Source organism: Epinephelus fuscoguttatus, linkage group LG12 (assembly GCF_011397635.1).
Source record: "Epinephelus fuscoguttatus linkage group LG12, E.fuscoguttatus.final_Chr_v1".
Classification (NCBI taxonomy): domain Eukaryota; kingdom Metazoa; phylum Chordata; class Actinopteri; order Perciformes; family Serranidae; genus Epinephelus; species Epinephelus fuscoguttatus.
Genome location: NC_064763.1, coordinates 32355184 through 32375391, shown reverse-complemented (window position 1 = coordinate 32375391; position 20208 = coordinate 32355184). Strand labels below are relative to the sequence as shown.

Genomic DNA, 20208 nt, shown 5'->3' with positions numbered 1-20208 from the left:
GAGAGAAAATAGTTCCTAGATGAAACTGCTCACAACAAGGTCTGTGGATTATCTTGAGTAACTCATGATTTCTGGAAAGAGACATTGCTGTTGAGGTTTCAAATGTATTTTTTGGTGCTCACAGCACCACAAGCCGAGTGCCATCTAGTTCTATTATACTGTACAGAAAGCAGACATCTCTTTGACAGATATCTCCAACACTCAGCAACTCACACCAAAACAATCTAGACTGATATGTAATTTTGATTTTGGGATTACTGTCACATGATTATCATGATAATGACAAGTAAGGAAGGAAAACTGGAACTGGAGGCTTAATTTTAAGATATGGGTTTGTTGAAATTATTTATACTAGATCTATGTCTTGTGTAACTTTAACTGACATTGCGTAATTGTTACACCTACAGATCATACTGAATAGAATGATGAAATTTACAGCAGAGCCCAACAAGTGTTGAAAAGCAGTTTAGTAGTAATTCTACAGCATTCTTAGGTCTAATTTTGAGTTTTGTTCTTAATTGTCCTGCTTTGGAAATTTTGTCATTTTCAACAACTGATGAATATAAAGCTGAAAGATTTGGGAGACTGTGTGTGGCGACAATGAGAGAGTAACACTCAGAGGCACAGAAAACAGAGCATTAAGACCACAGTAATTTGCACGCATGTACGTTAAAAAAAAAAAACCCTGTCCGATTCACTGGAAGTGAACCGACGTGTGCTGATTGTCGTCAGAGACGTCACAGATCCACTGGCGAGTTAAAAGTTAGCCACAGATGTGGGGGTTGAGTGCTTCCTCTGGACTGAATTATTTGAGTAATATCTCCTTTGGTAATACTGGTAGTTGGCAAAAGATCACTGGCACATATCACAAACTAAATGTCACAGTGCAATTATGATTTTGTGCAACATTTTATCACAGTGTATTTTGCATTTGCATTTCAACAGAACAGACTAAGATTACCATCTTGTGTTGATCTGATAAGCTTACGAGGTATAAGCATGACAACTAATGTAGTGGTTACACCTATAACAAATTACACCGACAAACAAGTTGAATCAAGAAAAGTCATCAGCACAAATATGGGAAGGGTTAGTCCTCCCAGAATTACAGTGCATGTGATACAGGTTACTAAAATATAGGTAGTCAGAAAAGCATGTTTTTGATTATTCAATGAAGTAAATGCTGTTCATATGAGTGTTCTTGTATGACACACCGCACGCAGCACAGCACATACATGAAACCACCCGCTTCAGATGTTCTTAATCTTTATTTCTGAAACCGTTTCCTCTGACAGGAAACAAAACACCCACAAAACTCAACTTTGGAACACAAGCAACACACAACTGATATCATGTGACCCAGTCACACAGAAGGCATGTTTTAGCTTTTATCTTTCTTGGTAAAAAGGTGGACGTGATGCTACACATACTGTCCATGTAACCAATTTAAAAATGTCATCACTAACTCAAACATGAGAGATGACAACCACACATATCTGGAAAGCATTGTGAAGCTTTGGCTTTCTCTCTGCTTGGTCTTTATTATGTTATAGATAAGATGGTTAATGGCCTAATGTGAAACAGGCAAAATACATGCTTTTTGACAGCTTAAAAAACCTTGTAACTAAGAAGTGAGATTCTGACTTTATCTGACATTAAATGCTGTTCAAGCTAAGTTTGCAAAACAGAAATTTGTTAATCCAGTATATTGTTGTTTATAACAGGCCTACAATACATTTGCCATGGTTCCTGTGGCTCTAAGCTTTTATCAGAGTCATATTATGTTGTTTTAATGCTAGTGATTGCTGCCTGACTTCCATGACATCGCAGTGTATTCGGTACACTCCCCAAGGTCTTGAAGGTTTTGTTTCAGAAAGGTCTATAGCCTGTGGTCGGCCAGTGATACAGAACAGCTACTAATGTTTCAAGTTGTATGAGTCTGGTCCAGAGATTGCACAAAGCAGTATCATTTTCTGTACCTTTTTCTTCAGCAAATTGCAGCTACATGCATTTGCATTTTGAAAGGATGCAAGATTATCATGTGCATATGGTTTTCAAAAACAAGATGAGCTTTAAGTTGTCCACTTTTTCACCACTAAACTAACACTGTTCTGGGGTTTTAACTGGTTATACAACCATTGATAATACTTTTTGTCGAGAATAATGAATAAATAAAGGTAGTCTGTGGTTTCACATATATTCAATCCCAAATAATATTTTACAAATTGTCTGTATGTTATCTTGCCACACAGCAGCAGGCCCAACTGCGTGCGTGTCATCTTGATCTAATACCTAACTAGACAGTTTCCTCTAACAGGAAGCCAAAGCCACAGATCAGGTCAGAGACAGCAAACACAGAGATGAAATATGCTCACTTTCAGTGCCGTGTAGACATTTTGGGAGCCGGGTGCTCAAGTGAAAAATGGGCACCCCCCTCCCCTCCCCATTTTCATCTCCTGTTCTATCTTCCTCGTGTCTCTTCCTCATCTTTCCCCTCTCCTCATTTAGTTCCTCCCTCCCAGGTTTTCCTCCCTGTCCAACACTTTGTTCTCCCCTCCTCTCCTTCAAAGGGAGCAGGATCATTCTGCTTTATAAGAGCATCCCTCCCGGTGCCTCGCCTTGGAAACTCTGCTGACCTCACTGTGATTTAACTGGATGTCTAGCTCTCTGGCAAGCAGGAGAAGGTCAGAGACTTCTCAGTTTGTTCTTGATCATTTTTCACCTTGAAAATGATCTCTCTAAAGAAGCTGTTGACACTGGCAGAGTTGCATACGGTCTTGAGATGAGCTGGGCCGGTCTTGAAATGAGCTGGGCCGTGTTTTCCTCACTGTGGATTTCTTTCTTTTGAGTTTGTGTATAGGAGAAAATTGCTGTGTGATTTAATTAAATACTAGAAAAAAAGAAAAGAAGCCAGCACTCACAAATGTCCTTTTGGTAAATTTAATAAATTGACTAGGGTGGCGTTACCAGAAACACAGACGTTTCGACAGAAAGTCTTCTTCAGTGTGAAGAAGACGCAGACGTTTCGACAGAAAGTCTTCTTCAGTGTGAAGAAGCCAAAAGGACATTTGTGAGTGCTGGCTTCTTTTCTTTTTTTCTGCTGCTTTTGGCCATGCATCTGTAGAGTGGATTTATTTTGAGAGTGCTTGCTTCTTTCCTATGTGATTTAATTAAATACTCCCTTCTAACTCTTAGAATAATCTTATAAATACACTTTAAGTATTTGCGACTTGTGAAGATGCGCCACCAGAATAACTCAGGATAACTGAATTTGCATTCACACCAAATCTGGCATTTGATGGCAGCAGAAGCAGCTTGATGTAGATTTATTCAGTGTTCTTATTGTATGAAGAGTATATAAGTAAACAATGTTAATATATAATGTTAACTTTTTTTCCTATTGTGTACAAGTACTCTTAACTTTCTTTAAAAGATAAGGCTTTTCATAATCAAATTTTTTTAGCTGTTTTATTTTTAAGTCAGCTACACTAAGGTACATTTAGTGTGTTTAATTTATAATTAAAATTAAGTGGTGCTTTATTACTTCGGCACAGTATCTTAAGTTCAGGGGACTTACTCCTTTTGAGTTCCTGTCAACTTTATTGAAGACGACTACAGTAAGATACATTAAAGAGTTGGTTGAATTTGACTGTACTGAGACACAGTAAGTGCCCACATCTTTTTAAAAAAGTACAGCTAACTTAAATAAGATATACTTTATTGATCCTACAGAGGGGAAATTTAAGAATAATAATGCATCTTTATTATAAACATAATCATTTTACACGTTGTTTAACTTAACTTTTCCCAAAATAATCAGTTTCCTCTCTTTTTAAAGTATATATATTAGAATTTACAGCGATTTACAGTAAAATAAAATCTATTTAAAAAGTATATCAGTATCCAGTGATCCTTAACTCTCATACTGACATAGTTCTACTACAACAGCATAATAGAATTCCTAAACTGAGGCATGGCTTTTGTTTTTATTGTACCACCCCAAGGTTTTCAGTTGCACTGCCTGGCCGTCCCTGTGACACATTTCTGGAGGCACCACTGCACATCGATACTCAGATGTAGAAGTAGACGTGCACTGAGAGCATCCTGTTTCTGTGTGTCATGATGCTGACGAGACTGCTTCTGCTTTTTTGTCTGGCAGGGCATGTGTTTGCCGAAGAACCGCCTGGTAAGAACATTTTAAATGAAGTTTTTAGATTATAGGTGAATTATGATATTATTAATAACTGTATTAAGCCTGTTTGGATGTTTCTGAGCAGTTATTTTGTTTGTGTCAGGGCTTTTGGCAGATCTTCTCATGTCGCTTTAGGAGATCTCATGTCGCTTTAGGTTTGGCATTCATGGTGTGCAGTTGTTTTTATGTTCATTTATAGGTATATCTATATTAGTAGTTAATAGTAATACACAAGATTATTTACTATAGTGATTGTTTTTATTGTATTTTTGATGATCTTCCTAAAAATATAATGAAGATTGGGGGGGGGGGCTTTAAATATAAATAGGCATTGATATTTTTTAAAAAGTCACTTGTATTATCAAATTGAATTAAACTGTTTATGGTAAAGCTTTACTTTCTTGATTATATACATTTTGCGTAAATTCCCTTCCACGTCATTGTGCGCCATTTCCTCATTGTGCGTGTGTGTGTGTGTGTGTGTGAGAGAGAGAGAGAAAGAGAAAGAAACTATTACCATTTACATAAAGGCTTGTCATGTGTATCCCTTGTGATCTTTTATTGTCTTTGTGAAACTATTCTGTCTCATCTCTCTTGTGTGTCTGACAGATGTGGACTGTTTGGTGGTACACCTGAAATATGTTCACTGTACCTGGAATAAGCATGGGACTCCAGAGGTCAATTACACTTTCACCGGCTGGTTAGTAATCATCATAACACAATAAAAAACTAATTTTGTAGTATCGTCTGAATTTATCAAACTGCAGAGAGAAAAATGTGTGACAGATAAAGATAAGACTAATCAATCAGGGGCAGTTTTTGCGTGAGATATGATCATCTCAGAGGGTGTTAGACCCTTTTTTTTAATCTTTCTGTGTGTTTATCTGAGGTTTAATCGTTACACGTAAATGTCAGTGTGGGACGAAACTTTCTCACATGATATGATTTCTCTGATGTACCTCGCCTACCAACAACCACTGCTCCAGTTTAGGTTTTTTTTTTGTTGATTTGTTTCCATTTCAGCCCTATTTATATTTTGTTAATTAGATTTGTGTTACTTCAACATGTGAAGTGCTATTGGTGACATTCCTCATCTCAACTCAACCTAAATTTATTTATAAAGCACATTTAAAAACAACTCACATTGACCAAAGTGCTGTACAAAAGGAATAAAATGCTAAAAACGCATACACGAGAGGCAACATAACTGTCAGGTTCACAGCTCACACATTCAGAGACGCAACACACACAGGCACACGTCAAGGAAAACCACATCAGAGGGACTCAAACGCTAATGAATAAAAGTAGGTTTTGAGCCTGGACTTAAACAAGTTGATGGTTGATTCAAAAGTTAAAAGCTCAAGTTTATGCAGAATACCAAATTGCTTTTTTTTTAAAGAATGCTCATGGGGCAGGTGATTTGATATCCGTGCTCAGAGTTTGTGATTTATCATATGATCACATAAGAGTAGAGAGATCTCACCGTTTAAACAGAAGTAAGTCGAATGATAATTGTTTCTTGTTGTACGCTAAGCGAAGAACTATTTTACTCCAAAGAAGGCTCTTCGGAGCATTAAGTCTTGTGTTACTCTTCCAAGTTGGATAAATATGAACCCTGGTATCAGGAAGTAGGAAATTACAGAGAAAACATCTCCAAAAAAAGTACAACAAACTAATAATTTTGTGATATTTGCAGGTGCTTTGGCTACATACTCTGCTTTGTATGTAAATGACCAAATGGTGATTTCTTTACAGGTTTCACGGTGACAAAGTAATCACTGAGTGCCCCACCTATCTGTCAGAGAACAACACAAACACTGGATGTAACCAGCCCTATGATGACCCAGTCAAGAGGTTCAACACGTTTTACACCAGACTGGAACACGGCGAAAAAAAAATTCAGAGGGAGCATTTTCTTAAATCCAAAGGTATGCTCCTTTACTGGGGTTTAACATAACATTGGGAGGTAGTGTAATGATATAATAGAAACCAGTTAAAAGATAACTTCTGTGTTCTGTATTGTATTTTTATCCTGGACCCTATTTCCCATTGTTTTTGTGTCTGGTTGACTGATGGGAACATAAGTTTTTAAATTGATCTCGTATTGAGGTGAAACAGGCTGCAATGTCACCACTCAGGGCATTTGGTATCTTCAGTTTACCTCCACGAAACATGCTGTTTTTGACACACTCAGATTATTATTCTACACAAGTGTATGATAACATTATGGAAAAGACCCTACTGTGATGGACCTCTCTGTTAAAGAGTAAGATCCTTTTTGTTTAACTAGAAACAGCCCCAAATATCGCTATCGCCAAAGAGATTGTGATTGTTAAAACAGTGGATGACTTCTTTAAATTTATTGTTTTTGCACTTTATTTGAATTGGGATATCATACTTTAATTGTATGTTTTTTGTTTGGCAGTTGCAGCTGTCAGTCGTGACCGCTTTTCACTTTATTGAAAGTATTTAATCGTAATAATTTAGGAAAACTCTCCTCTTTGCAAAGCCTTTAACAAAAATTTCTATAAATTGTATTGTTTTTACTTGAATTTTATGGTTTTTGTTTGGCAGTCACTGCTGCCAGTCTCTTTTTTTTGGCAATTTCAGGGCTGTTTCTGGTTAAATAAAAAAGGTCTTACTCTCAAACAAAAGGCTCTATCTCTGTAGGGATCCTTTCCATAAGTTGTCAGACACTTTTAATAACAATCTGAGCCTGTCAGTGGCAAAAACGCACACTTTTATTGGACGTAAACTGATGGTCCCAAATGCCCCAAGTGGTGACATTACAGCCTGTTTTTCTGTCCACCTGTAGCACTCTCGCTCAATACTGGACCAGTTTCAAAAATGTTCCAATCAGTCAGTTAGACACAGATTTTTTTTTATACCTACTGATAGAGCACATCTTTAACTTAACTATAGTATAATGACTAAAATATGTAAACATAGTGACTCTGATCTGTTACCTTGTCATCACATTGTGTATTCTTTATTATTAACTGGTCTGTGTCATCTCCAGTCAAGTTAAATCCACCAACCAACGTGACTGTCAAGAATGGATCTGACTCTAACCTGTGGCTCAGCTGGGTCCAGATTTTTCCTAACTGTGTGGAGAGTGAAGTTCGCTACAGGATAAACAACAGAAAGTGGGGGGTATGCAGTTTGAAGGAACAAAAACCTTTTCTTTCTCTGATTCATTATCTTTTTTTGCATCCATGTCTTTTCTCAACTCTGTCTTACCATCCACAGACACCTTCTCCCGCCAGCACTGGGACGCAGAGTTACTGCATCAACTTGCCCATCCGCAATTACCGGTATGAGCTTCAAGTACGCAGCAGAGTGTGGTCCGGCTGTGGGCAGTCTGATTTCTGGAGTGAATGGAGTGAGCCTGTGGTCTGGGGATCTAACAACGGCACAGGTACAACTGCAAAATATCTGCTTTGAAAAAAGGCCAATATGCAGTAGGTCACAGGGGCTTGTGCTGAAAGAATGAAGGAACCGCTGACTTCTGCTGGCAATAATAGAAACTACAACATTACCTACAAGAACTACAAACTACAAAAACTCTCTGATAAATGGGCATGAGAGGAATTTGAAAGGATCTTTTGATTATTTCCAACATGTAGAATTGACATTTTGACAGTAACGCTCAGTGTTCAGGTATACACTCTTCTTTCTTTGTTCCCAGGTTGATAAATTGTTTTCAAAGGCAGAACTGTCATTGAGGAGCCAGTAATAGTTTCCCTAGGCCTTAACAATCAGCTCATTTATAGTATATGATGGACAGCATGGGCAATAGGGCAGTAAAAACCTGACTTATTTCCCTTTAAGTCAGTACAGGCTTATTTAACAAACTCCTCTATGAATTCCTATGACTTTTTCCACCAAAATACATATGATTAAACATCAAATTTGGTTTTGACTGTCTGCTTCTGCTGCTCTGCTCGTGCACTGAATGAGTTACAATCCATCTCTCTCTCTCCCACTCACAGCAACGAATCAAATGAACAATTCAATGTCTGTGTGGAGCGCAGTGCTGGGTGTGGTGGGTGCTTTCATCCTCATCCTGCTGGTTATGATGCTGCTGCACCATGAAAGGTGGGTCATTTGTCATGTTTAAATGATGGCAATGATAGCGTAGCCACAGAGTATAAGCAATGTCTACTTATTTCCTCAGTTTCCATTCGATTTTGTTATTATTAAAGATGTTATTATTAAAGATATTTAGCTGATTTATCTGCAATGCAAATATTACAGTATCGTTTTACCACAGTCCAGAAAAGTATAATATCCCTATTACAGTGCTGAAGAGCAGGGGTGGAGCAGGGGGTGGCTTACAGTGCTCCAGCCCTGAGTGTTTTCCCAGAAGCCTTGATTCAAATCTAATATATCTGAGTAAATGTTATTCTGTTGGCCTTAAATTCAGAGTACTGAACAAAACATTTACTTGGCATTTTTGGGGATCCTTGTTTTGCAATTGATTGAAATACTACTCCAGTACAGTGTAACAAAAATAGTTTTTGGACCAATGCTAGTTTTTGCACTTTCATAAATTTTGCAATAAAATTATCTTCATTCTCATTCAGCTTATTTTTTGTACTATACTATCATCTTTGTTCTCATGTCATGAGCATTATTTGTACAGCTTGATTTGCTTTGACGCATTATACTTGTATCATAATGTGCACAGCTTTATTTGTAATTTCACATATTTTTACCTTTCCTGTATTGTGCTACATACTCAGTTGGCCTCTGCAAATTGCCCACAGAGGACAAATAGTGTTTTGAATTGAACTGAATAGGTTTCAAGATTAATTATAGCTTAATTTATGTAGCACATTTCATGCAAAGATGCAGCCCGAACTAATTAACAAGACAAGATAAAAATAAACAATATGGCAGATTAGTCATACTGTTTGTGCCAAAATCCTGTGTAAATTATGAATAGTAACATCAGACAGATGTTTGCCTCTTTTTAGATTACACAAGTCAAAATTTGTCAACCGCAACATTGATGAAGACAGATGGAGAACAATTAGATACAAAATAGGATGTAGGCTCAGCAGGATGGTATTTTCTTGGCAATTATCATGTTTTTCCTAAATGATGTACAGGTTTTGGGACATTTTATTATCTCAAAGGACTCGAAAAATAGTGCATATAGCTGCTGTAAACAGGGGGGGAAACAATCTCAGGACTTGCCCCAGGACCCTCCTAGGTATGGGCTGAGCCTGATTGTTTAAAATGTGTGGCTCCGTCCCTGCTGAAGAGCGACAGAGCTACAACGAACAGAAGTGATGAAGATGAGCTGTTGTTGATATGATTATCTGAGAGTGAAAATGTGTCTATCTCCCATACAGAATCAGAATCATCTTCATCCCTGTGGTTCCCAAGCCACCCCTGAAGCTTCACAACACCGAGGTCAGTAGCATCCTGAGCTCTGTGCTGCCGTCACACAAGTTACCTGTATTCAAACCTAATCTTTTTTATTTGGCAGCGAATAAAACTATAGACCGAAACCACTAAATGAAAGAACTAAATGACAGGACAGACATATACCAAGATGTGAGATGACAGCAAAACAAGTCACACATGTTTTTTGTTTGTTTGTTTCTTTAAAGGATTGGTTTGAGTTCCCCAAAGGCCTGAAAGAGAGTTTTAACTACAACGAGCGTCCCTGTTCTGTCCGTGAGTACTGCCATGTCCCCCAGTCCGACAGCGAGAGCTCCGACTGCTCCACCTGCTCCGCCAACACCGACCAAACCGACTGCTCCGTCACTATCCCTGTGAACTAATCAGACCTGCCCACCCCCTGCTCCTCCTCTACCTCCACAGTTCCAGTCAAGACTGAGGAGGAGAGACAGGGTTTTGTTTAGAAGGCAAGCTTATTATACCACAAATAATAACTCTGAACCACATCATCTATATATCACTTTTTAATGGAGAAATGCAGTTCAAAGTTACTTTTGAAAACATGCTTTAAGGTATAAATAGATATATGGAATCATCAACCACTTGGAGGCAACAACATTTACTATACCGCAGAGTTTTCACTTTGTGTTTTTTATAGTTCACTACACTGGAACAAATCAAAGTTCCCCTTATATATGAGCAAAGGCACATTTAAACGTCCACTTCCTCTGATCCCTCACAATCCCTGATGTCAGTTTAACAGTAAAAGTCCTTAAAAAGTCAACACCCATCAGTTTGTCCTCAAACGTAAAGGTTGATGTGAGAGAGAGACAAATATTTCATACTTTAACATTACTGTTATCAATCCAAATCCTAGTTTATCTATGTTGATAACAGGGATGTAGCATCAGCAGGACTTAATTCCTCCAGACAGTTACAGTACGATATGATTGTAAAACCATTGTATTCTTTATTTTTTCTTGTTATCTCCAACTGTGAAATTTTATTCTTCTGCCTAAATCCAGCTTAGCAATATTGTTCTTATGTATATCGATGTATGTGTACATTTTTCATAGATTTAAAAGGTATACAATGCAGGAATTATGGGAAAGCTAGCCCCAGACTAGTGTTTCGCTATACTTGCATTTTATATTGTTGTTGTTTTCGGCACTGTGTCCGTGACTTTTGTAGGTTCCTTCTCGAAGCTGCTCACAGTCTTTGACCTGGATGCTACCTTTCTATTTAGTCCCGACCTTACCTGCACACTCTGCCTAGGAACATCCCAAACAAAACAAAATGAGAAGGAAAATAAGAAAATACAGTCAGAGAGCGAAGTCTCTGCAGATAAGTACACCGCCTCACACTTCTAATGGGTCCTAAGTGATGATTTAGAGGGATATGAGTCTATGCACTGTTTTTTAAGAACATCCTGCATGGTATACCTACAACCTTTTGTACGACATTTTGCAATGAAACACATATATCACAAAATATACTAGTTTATACAGTATACTGCACTAGGAGTGCTTCACAGCTTCACAGACTCTGGCAATGATACATTTCAAATATTTTCGATTTCATATCATGTGACCTTGACGCTCTTCTGTTTGACTATTACAGTAAAACATTCTAATGGTTGATTGACAGTTCATTTAAACTTGTAACTGAAATGGCTTGTTTAAGATGCATGCTTGTGTGCTCTGTAAATTGAGATTGAGTGTTGGTTTCACACTGATAAAATCTAATATCCCAGTTGTTTGGGCAAAATACAATATTGTTGTTTTTTTTCTGACAATATTTGAGATGTGAATCTTGGTATTTAATGTGAAGTCCTGACAGAAAAAAATGTTCAGTGGCCAAGAGGGCAGCGTTCATTGTTCACTCACTCAGCCAGTCAGACTAGCCTGCCACTTTCTAAAAAGGCACACTTTATTAAAGGTTTATAAATTGTAATTTATAAACTCTTGGATTTATTAATTTCAATTCATTTCAATTCAGCTTTATTTAAAGTGTAAAATCACCAAAAACATGGTCTCGAAACACTTTACAGTTCACATAGACAAAATACATTAGAAAAATACAAATTACAAATAAAAAAATACAATTTACAAATAAGCATTTACAAAAACAATTAAAATAAATAAAAAAAAAGTGCTATCAAGTTGTACCATATGCTTGGGAAAATAAATAGGTTTTTAGTCTCGATTTAAACGGATTAATGGCAACTTTGGGGTTGTCAAGTCTAAAAAGTTTCTCCAACATGACACAAAATCTGTTTTTACCAACTGTATGGATTATTGTAAAAACCCTGTCTTAGTTACTTATCAACATTTATAATTCCAGACTTAGAAAGTGAGAACCCATCAGCATCTCTTCCTGAGTTTTCTACCATTTTGTTTGTTGGGGGGGGGTTTCCTTATCCACTGTGAGGGTCCAAGGACAGAGGGATGTCATATGCTGTACAGCCCGGCAAATTGTGATTTGTGATACTGGGCTTTATAAATAAATAAGAATTGAATTGTTATATTTATATTACATTTTTATCCCTACTAAATAGAAAGGACAAACACTAGCCAAAGTGAGGTTTCACAAACTGGCAACCCACAATTTGTATTTTCAAGGTCCATTTGCTTTACCACAGCCATTAGGTACTACTTATAAACCCTGTAATATATGGTGCCTGATTAGAAAGTGACAACAGGACATTACAAGTAAACAGATGATATGGTCACATGTAGCCTAATATAACAATATTTGCAACGCAGCCATTTAAAAAAATATATATATTCATATGATTTTCAATGTTATCGATCTTAATTGAATGTACTTTTTCAGTGTTGTTGGGTGTTTTTGTAACCTAGCCAACTTGTATGTTACTGTTGGTGTCTTACATCCGGTATCTGTCATGACCTGCTTTTGATTAATAAATATACATGTCTATATACGTCCAAAGCTCTGTTGCATTAAATGTGTGACTGCATTGAGTGGTGGAGTTCAGCCTGCCCTCTGTGTTTACCTCAGTGTCCAGTAGGGGGCGTGCGGAGTGTCCCACACAGTACGGAACTGAGTCAACGCATTTTTCAGATTCTAGAAGGGGTAGGGCGCAGGGCGGCTGGCCCCCGCAAGAACAGACACACACACAAGTCAGCTACTTCACTGGCTGAACCGATCAGCTACCGCAATCAATTGATGTCTTCAGACGAGCTTTGAGATTTCACCGTGCATTCAGTTGGTTTGATTCGCCGCTGGTCGTCCAAAAATCACAACCTGACAAAATGACAGACTCTTCGGTGGCCGACACTCGCCGGTTGCATTCCAAGCCCCAGGACCTGACGGATGCTTACGGCCCCCCCAGCAATTTTCTGGAAATAGACGTTTATGATCCACAAACTGTTGGAGCTGGACGGCACCGTTACACAAATTACGAAGTTCGCATGCGGGTACGTGTTTGAATCACAAGCCAAAAAACACACCTTGGTACACCGTTAGCTTTTGTTTGCTAAGCTAACTGGTAATAACAGTGTTGTTGCTAGCAAGTTAGCATCTTTAGCCGCGGCTCCAAGTCAACACGGGGACGCGGCTGTGACGTTGACGCTAGGCGGCTGGAGTAGGTCAAGATGGCGCAACGGTAAAAATCAAGGACCGGTGATTGTGAGCGGCCTGCTATGCGCTGCTTGATGTAGTTAACGTTAGCAAGTCTGGGCTGTAGAAGTTTCGCGAACATACACACGTCTTAAAGCATACATGGTGAAAGAGTACTTAGAGTTGTCATGATATAGAGTTAACGTTAGAAGTTAATTCATTTAACTTCTATTATGTAGCTGCGGAGCTGGTTATTTTTAGAGTTAAATCCATTGACAACGTGACAGTGAAGAAATTAGGGAATCCCAGAAGACACCGTGAAGCTAACTGCTAACGTTACTTGTCCCTAGATTTTAGCTAACGTTAGCTGTCAAAGTAAGACTCATTTAACAATGTCAGCCTGTTTAAATGTCACACAAAGTGTTTTCCACCAACGTTAGCAAACACAACAGACGTTACTGTTATTGGGTAAACGTATGAGAAGAGTACCTTTAATGTAACTTATATTACGTAGTAAAAAAGTAACGTTGAAAATGGTGGTGTTCTAGAAACGGGAGAAATTACCTGCTACAATGTTAAAGTCTTTTACTCAAATTAAGTGTAATGTATCGAGCATTATGATTATTATCCTTACTAAATAATGAGAATATGAATACTAACAGTAACTACTTATAGCAGGAGTAGTGAGTTTAACTTCCTCCTCCAGCAGACAGGCAGTTGAGCAGAGTAAGTCACACATTTGCTGACACTGCTAAGTTTGAAGAAAAGTTATTATTCCCAGAAAGCTGATGCTAGCATAGTAGTTGCGTAATTGTAACTTTCTTGTCTTGTCAAATCCTCAGCTTTTGGTGGCTTTTTCCGGGGAGAGTTTGTCCTCCATAATCTTAACAAGTTACTTTTTCCACTACTCCAATTGCTTTTTGAACACAAAATGCATAGACTCACGAAGGAGCATTATCCTGTCTGACAGTGTCTTGGATCAGAGGTTAACTAGTGTAAGGACATTCTTGTTAACTTGATTATCTGAATGGGGCTGTCTCACAATTACAGACAAGCCCAAACAAACCAGTCAAGATAAAAGATGCCAACCTTCATTGGAAAGCAGTGAATTGTGGCAAAGTCGTGCAAAAGTATCATCTCTTCTATTACCCCTGAAACACTGAAAGATACCTAATGTAAATGCATGAATCGCTTAGAGCAGTTTGTGTCAATTGCGTATAAAATATGCCTTAATAATCAAACTGCTGACTTCTCAGTGTTCGGTGAAGCAGGTTGGCTTTGCATGCATGTTTGATTGTGTTTCAAAGAAATGAAACATGAAACAACAAGGTTAAATATCACTTCAACTTTTTATACACAGGCTACTCATTTCACTTTCCACTGTTTAGATGTCTCCTTAAATGATTTCTGGCCAGATTGAACTAGTGTTAAAACAATCAATTCATGAATTGATTGACAAAAAAAATGAAATTTGATAATTGATAACCATTTGATGTTGCTTTTTCCCTGTCATTATAAATTGATATAAATTTTGCTTTTGGTGCTTTTGGACTGTGGGTAGGACATAGCAAGCAAAAACTAATAGATTAATTTCACATTTAAAAAAATCTATGATTAAAATAAACAGTAGTTGCAGCACCAGATAGGACTGTAGAGGTTTATGTAGAGAAAGAGCTGCATTCTCGTGTCAAACAAGTGTGTGCAAGTCTGTTTTACTAGTCTTTTAGTCAGATTATGGTGGTAAGTAAGAGATATTAATGTTTGTCACACCTTTGTGCTTCATGGCAACTCCCAGTGCCCCCAGCACTCATGGTAGTTGCCAGCTCTTCAACAGGCCTTGTTTTCACTTTTCACCAGCGACATCCAGAGGATTGAATTTAGCATAAATAAAGGGCTGTTGTCTTCTTCTTCTTCCTCTTCTTCTTCTTCTCCTTCTCCTTCTCCTTCTCCTCTGTGCAGACAAACCTTCCCATTTTCAAACTGAAGGATTCCTGTGTGAGAAGAAGATACAGTGACTTTGAGTGGTTAAAGAATGAGCTGGAAAGAGACAGTAAGGTGAGTGAGCAATAATGTTGTGTTTCAGACTGAGCGTATAAGCTGGCTGGCTGGTGCAAACTAATAGTTAGAATGATCTGATAAGTGACAATGTTGATGCTACAGGTAAAAAAAATATAATCCCTTGATTATCACGTGAAGTAGGATTACACTGTAGGGGTTTTCTTCTGTGTTAATATAGTGAATGAAAATGTGGGGTGTCCTCATGAGAGTAGGTCTACGTGCCTCTGCACTGCCTTTCTAAATAAGTTTATTACTTGGTCTGTCTGTCTTTCTCTTTACCACACAGCACACTTTGATTTCAAATTCATATGTGTCGTCTTTCCTGTTATTTGTGTTGACTCCTGACACCTTTAGATTGTAGTACCATCTCTGCCGGGCAAAGCCCTCAAGAGACAGTTGCCATTCCGGACAGATGAGGGCCTTTTTGAGGAGTCCTTCATTGAGGAGCGGCGATCGGGCCTGGAGCAGTTCATCAACAGGTCAGTCAGTTCAGCCCTAAATGAGCACACATACTTTGTGTTTATAGAAATAGATCAAGCAAACATATTTGTCACATAACAGTGTGTTAATGTGAAAAATATGAGTTTGGAATTGTGAAGGCTCACTGACAAAGAAGCTACAAGAAAGCTTGTCTCAAACCTGTTACTGTGTTTTCTGCAAGTTTTCAAGCTACAGCTGAAATTCACATGAACAGTAGAGTCAGTCATTGCCAAAAAATGTCTATCCCAACACCAGGCTTAACCTAATCTGTGTGTGTGTGTATAAACTAACCAGTCCACATTTTCGTCCCACCAGCCTCAGTGAAAAGCATTAAAAACAAATGATGTTGTTTGTTGTTCGTCTGTGTGTGTATGTTGTGTAGAATTGCAGGTCACCCCTTGGCCCAGAGCGAGCGCTGTCTTCACATGTTTCTGCAAGAGGAAGTCATTGACCGTAACTACGTTCCTGGAAAAGTACGACACTAGGGTCACTGAGGGGAGGTGGGAGGATGGGTGGGGGTTGAACTCTGGGGTGTAGATCGGACTGCCGCTTGCCTCGTGTCTTCTCTTCTCTGTCTTTCTGCCTCTCTCTGTCTTTCTCTCACTCTGCGTATACCATTGTGAAGTCACATTCACTTAATCTCGGAGTCAGAGTATGTTCCTCTGCTATACGTCAGGACATGTTAATACGGTTTTAAACGAGCTCCCCTGTGTATTTGTTTTATAGGTGTAACATAGGGAAAGCACCCCTCAGTGTTAGGGATTGTATCATGAAGATTTGGCGCTTACTCACAATTTTCAGGAATTAAAATTATGTTTGATACATTCAGTCTTTCCTCAGATGAGTGGCATATATTCATGATTGTAATATAATGTGAATATAGTAGATTAATATCTGAATATGGCATTAATGTGAAACACAGGGTACATGCAAATTGTAAATGAGCGTTCTGATCCTGTTCTGTTCTCTTTTTTTTGTTTTTTTTAGGTATGAATGAAGTAAGTTTGCTTTATTTGATCCTGTCTCTAAGAGCTTTGTGGGAATTGAAGGTGGCTGCATGGGCACTGTAAAGACCAAAGGCGATAGTTCACTAATACTTGTGTAATACAATGCCAATACTTTATATAAATGATCACAAAGATCTGACTGCAATCTGTCACTTTACCTTGTAAATGTACCACACATAGTCCGTGGTTGGGACATGAAACAACCAGTTATTCCACCAAAAATGCTGAAGTGATCATGGCACGCTGCAAAGGGAAGAGCATTCTGCAAGCCAGTTTATAGTTACCTAGAAAAATGGATGTAAAATCTCATTTGCAGCTGAGAGTTTGTAACTGGTACCAGAGCTGATTCTCAGAAACTGGCTTGCAGAAGTTCCTCTGTCCACCAGTATCAGGCCAGTTCCAACACAAACCACTGCTAGTGTTTTGAGTTATGTGAACTATTGTTTGCTGGGAAAAAGTACTGTACACCACCCATGACAAGAGCTCTCTTTTGAAACATTTCTCAGACTAATCCTGGTACATTGTCATTATCAACCGCACTAATCTATGGTTGCATGGCAAACTTGCACGCTTTCTTCGCAATATATGTGTTGTGTATGTGTGTCAGTGTCGCTGACCGATTATTTTACATGACTCTGATCACCGTCATCTTGTTGAGTCTGTTGATTCAGATCTTTATTTCCCTAAATTCAGTTTCTCCAGACATTTTTTGACAAACAAAGCAAATCTGCCACCAAGTAAATATTGGTATATGTGCATTTTTATGTTCAAGTTACACCTGTTTCTTGTACCAACAACAGTTCATCAGACACAGTGTATGTCTCATGAACTAAATCAATTCAGTGCCCATACATGTAGCATTGCATTCCACTCAATACATGTTGGTCACATGGGAGTCTTGAACCATAATGGCAAAAAAACCAAAACACTGCACTGCATGATGCTTATTGGTGAAGTCTAAGCTCAGCCACCCTGTCATGAAAACTGCATGCAGTCCTGTGTAATGTACCATGTTTAGCTTGTATTGGAGCTGCGATAATTTCTTTTACCTGCCTGCGTGATTTAATAAGAGGCGGTTACATTTCAGTCTAGAGTGTTGTCAATTTAAATACATTAACAGAGGCAAATATCTGTTGAAGAAAATGGTTGATGATGATTAATATGGGTTTGAGTAATCACCTGACTTAGCTGACTTTCAAAATGGGTACACCAGCAAAGAACAGGAGTCAGCAAGAGTTAATAACACTTGCACGATAATGTGTGGTACTTTTAAATGAGTCTAACAATATATGCTTATTTAAAATAACTTTAGAGACCACAGTGTTGCATTTCTGACTGCATGTAAACTGTAATGCCCAAGCAACTGCCTCCTTCAACAAAAAAAATGTATGACAGCAATAAAAGCAGCATTCACATGTATCCACCTTATTCCTAGCCCCCATGATACCTTGCGTGAATTATGTGTGCAACTTCCGGCGTTAAACCGAAACCAGCGATTTCCAGTGGTAACAGTTTGTTTACAGTACTCTATTCTTTCCAAGAGCAACTAAGAAATAAAACGTGGAACACACCACCTGTTATCAAACGGGATTTTGTGATCATACCTCTGCCATCTCTGACAGCCATCTCAAAGCAACCGAGCACGCTAGCAATTAGCTCGCCTTGCTCGGTTAAAATATTGTTAACTTTAACTTCACCCGAGCTAGCTTAAGGTAAACATATGCTCCCTCTGAAGATGGTGTCTGATTTCTGGTGACATATTAAGAGACACTAACACATTTGGCAAACATATAACATAATTCAATATTAACTGTGTATATTAACATAGTCCGACTAGACACGTGTAGCAGTGCAAAATGACTCAAGTCGCTGTAAGTCCTTCATTTCCACAATCTTGTGGACTGAGCACACGTTTGATAAAACGGAGTTAAATCTCTCGGCATCCATTTTCAAGCTCTCTGTGTGTTTGTTTCCTTGCGGACGAGAAAAGGGGGAGCGCACATTTCCGGGAGGGTGTGTCCTTTTCAAAAATGCAAGAGGCGTTGCTTTGTTGCTGGCCGTTTTTGCCGGTGTGTTAAACACACTTTAGAAAGGAGTGTCCCCAGACTATCAGAAGGCAGAGATCTCTGATTGTCTAGTGGCGAGACTACAGTGTTGGTAGTTAGCTACCAAGAGTAGCCACTGGGACAAACCACAGATAGTCTATGGGGCTAATTAGCTTACTGCTACGTCCGCTATCTCACTGGAAGTCGCAGCCATAATCATTTCTGCAGTAGTTCCCGCAGGAATAAGGTGGATAGAAAGTCTGCAAATGTATAAAACAAGAATTTGATTATTTGAAAAGTTGATCAGCTTGTCAAAAACTATGAAAAGAGATGGATATTAGGGCTGTTGTACAGTATGGACCCACAATCATTTCTCATGTGATACTTTCTGTGAATAGTATTATAATATTGTGCCATTACATTTAGTCAGTAGACTCTGAAATTCACAGCATTGACCAAAACTTACAGCGTGAACATGTCTGTATATTATTTCTCATGTCTGTCTCTCTCTCTCTCTCTCACTGCAAAGACTATACAGACTGCTGCACCTGCCCCATGTACATTTATTTCGACTTCACGTCATTATAGAGCTGGTGGAAATGTCAGAACTGATAAGTATCAATGGTGTAGGAAAAACAACTATTGCTCCTGGACTAAACTAAGCGATCCAATGTATAAATTGTTTGATGTTGTGTCTTTATTCAGTCATTCCACATACAGTATGTACATTATTTTTGATTCAGTAATCAGTGAGAAAAAGAAAACATGTTCCATGTATCCTATTGTCATAGCTAGACTTTTTTTTTTTATTACGATGATTATTATGTTTTCTGAATGTCTTTTAAATTGATTTGATCCAGTTTAAGATGAGGGTAATTTCCTGCTTTGATTAATGTCTTCTTTTGCTAGCGGAGATGCGATTTTGATGATAACCTCCCAAAGTCGAGCAACATGTAGCATCATGAAAAAGACAGATTCATTCCAGTCGACATATTTTCCCCCTGAGTTCAATGCTCCGAACATGCTCTTTAGACAGGATTGTTTCATGATTAATTGTTTTTAACTCTGCTGTCTTAGTTACATCATCATGCCTACACTTTGGCTGTGTGTCGTCAAATCAGCTATCGGGAATGTTAGGTACATAACCATATCTAAGCACTGTGACAAGAGGTTCATTATATGAACAATATTCCATTGGTTAAAGGCATAATCAGCATCTGGTTTATTGATCTGAAAAAAGGCTTAATTCTGCGCTCATTTTCAGCCAGTTTATCCTTTCTATCAATATTATTGTGAGGTGTATTAATACATGTTATCATCCACGAGGAACTTCCTTGTTAATTCTGTCCACCAATTAAATTTCCTGCTGCCTGCTGTTTCACGTCTACATGTTGTCTTTTTAGTTTTTAAACACGAGAAATAGACTCAGCTA

The 20208-nt window shown here is 38.3% G+C and overlaps 2 protein-coding genes across 4 annotated transcripts; both read left to right on the top strand.

Moving 5' to 3' along the window:
• Positions 1 to 4034: 4034 nt before the first annotated feature.
• Positions 4035 to 12544, top strand: LOC125898685 (cytokine receptor common subunit gamma-like). Its single transcript, XM_049592528.1, has 8 exons — positions 4035 to 4186; positions 4802 to 4892; positions 5948 to 6120; positions 7212 to 7345; positions 7442 to 7610; positions 8185 to 8290; positions 9553 to 9613; positions 9814 to 12544. Exons 1-8 carry the CDS (start codon positions 4120 to 4122, stop codon positions 9985 to 9987), a joined length of 975 nt encoding a protein of 324 aa, XP_049448485.1. The 5' UTR covers positions 4035 to 4119; the 3' UTR covers positions 9988 to 12544.
• Positions 12545 to 12673: 129 nt separating this feature from the next.
• snx12 (sorting nexin 12) lies at positions 12674 to 20163 on the top strand. Of its 3 annotated transcripts, none has more exons than XM_049592525.1 (5): positions 12674 to 13044; positions 15146 to 15241; positions 15599 to 15723; positions 16107 to 16197; positions 19306 to 20163. In XM_049592525.1, exons 1-5 carry the CDS (start codon positions 12880 to 12882, stop codon positions 19624 to 19626), a joined length of 798 nt encoding a protein of 265 aa, XP_049448482.1. In that variant the 5' UTR covers positions 12674 to 12879; the 3' UTR covers positions 19627 to 20163. The 3 variants fall into 3 exon arrangements, with proteins under 3 accessions (XP_049448482.1, XP_049448484.1, XP_049448483.1); XM_049592527.1 differs by having other exon boundaries at positions 12676 to 13044; positions 16712 to 19455; XM_049592526.1 differs by lacking the exon at positions 19306 to 20163 and having other exon boundaries at positions 12677 to 13044; positions 16107 to 16250.
• Positions 20164 to 20208: the final 45 nt, after the last annotated feature.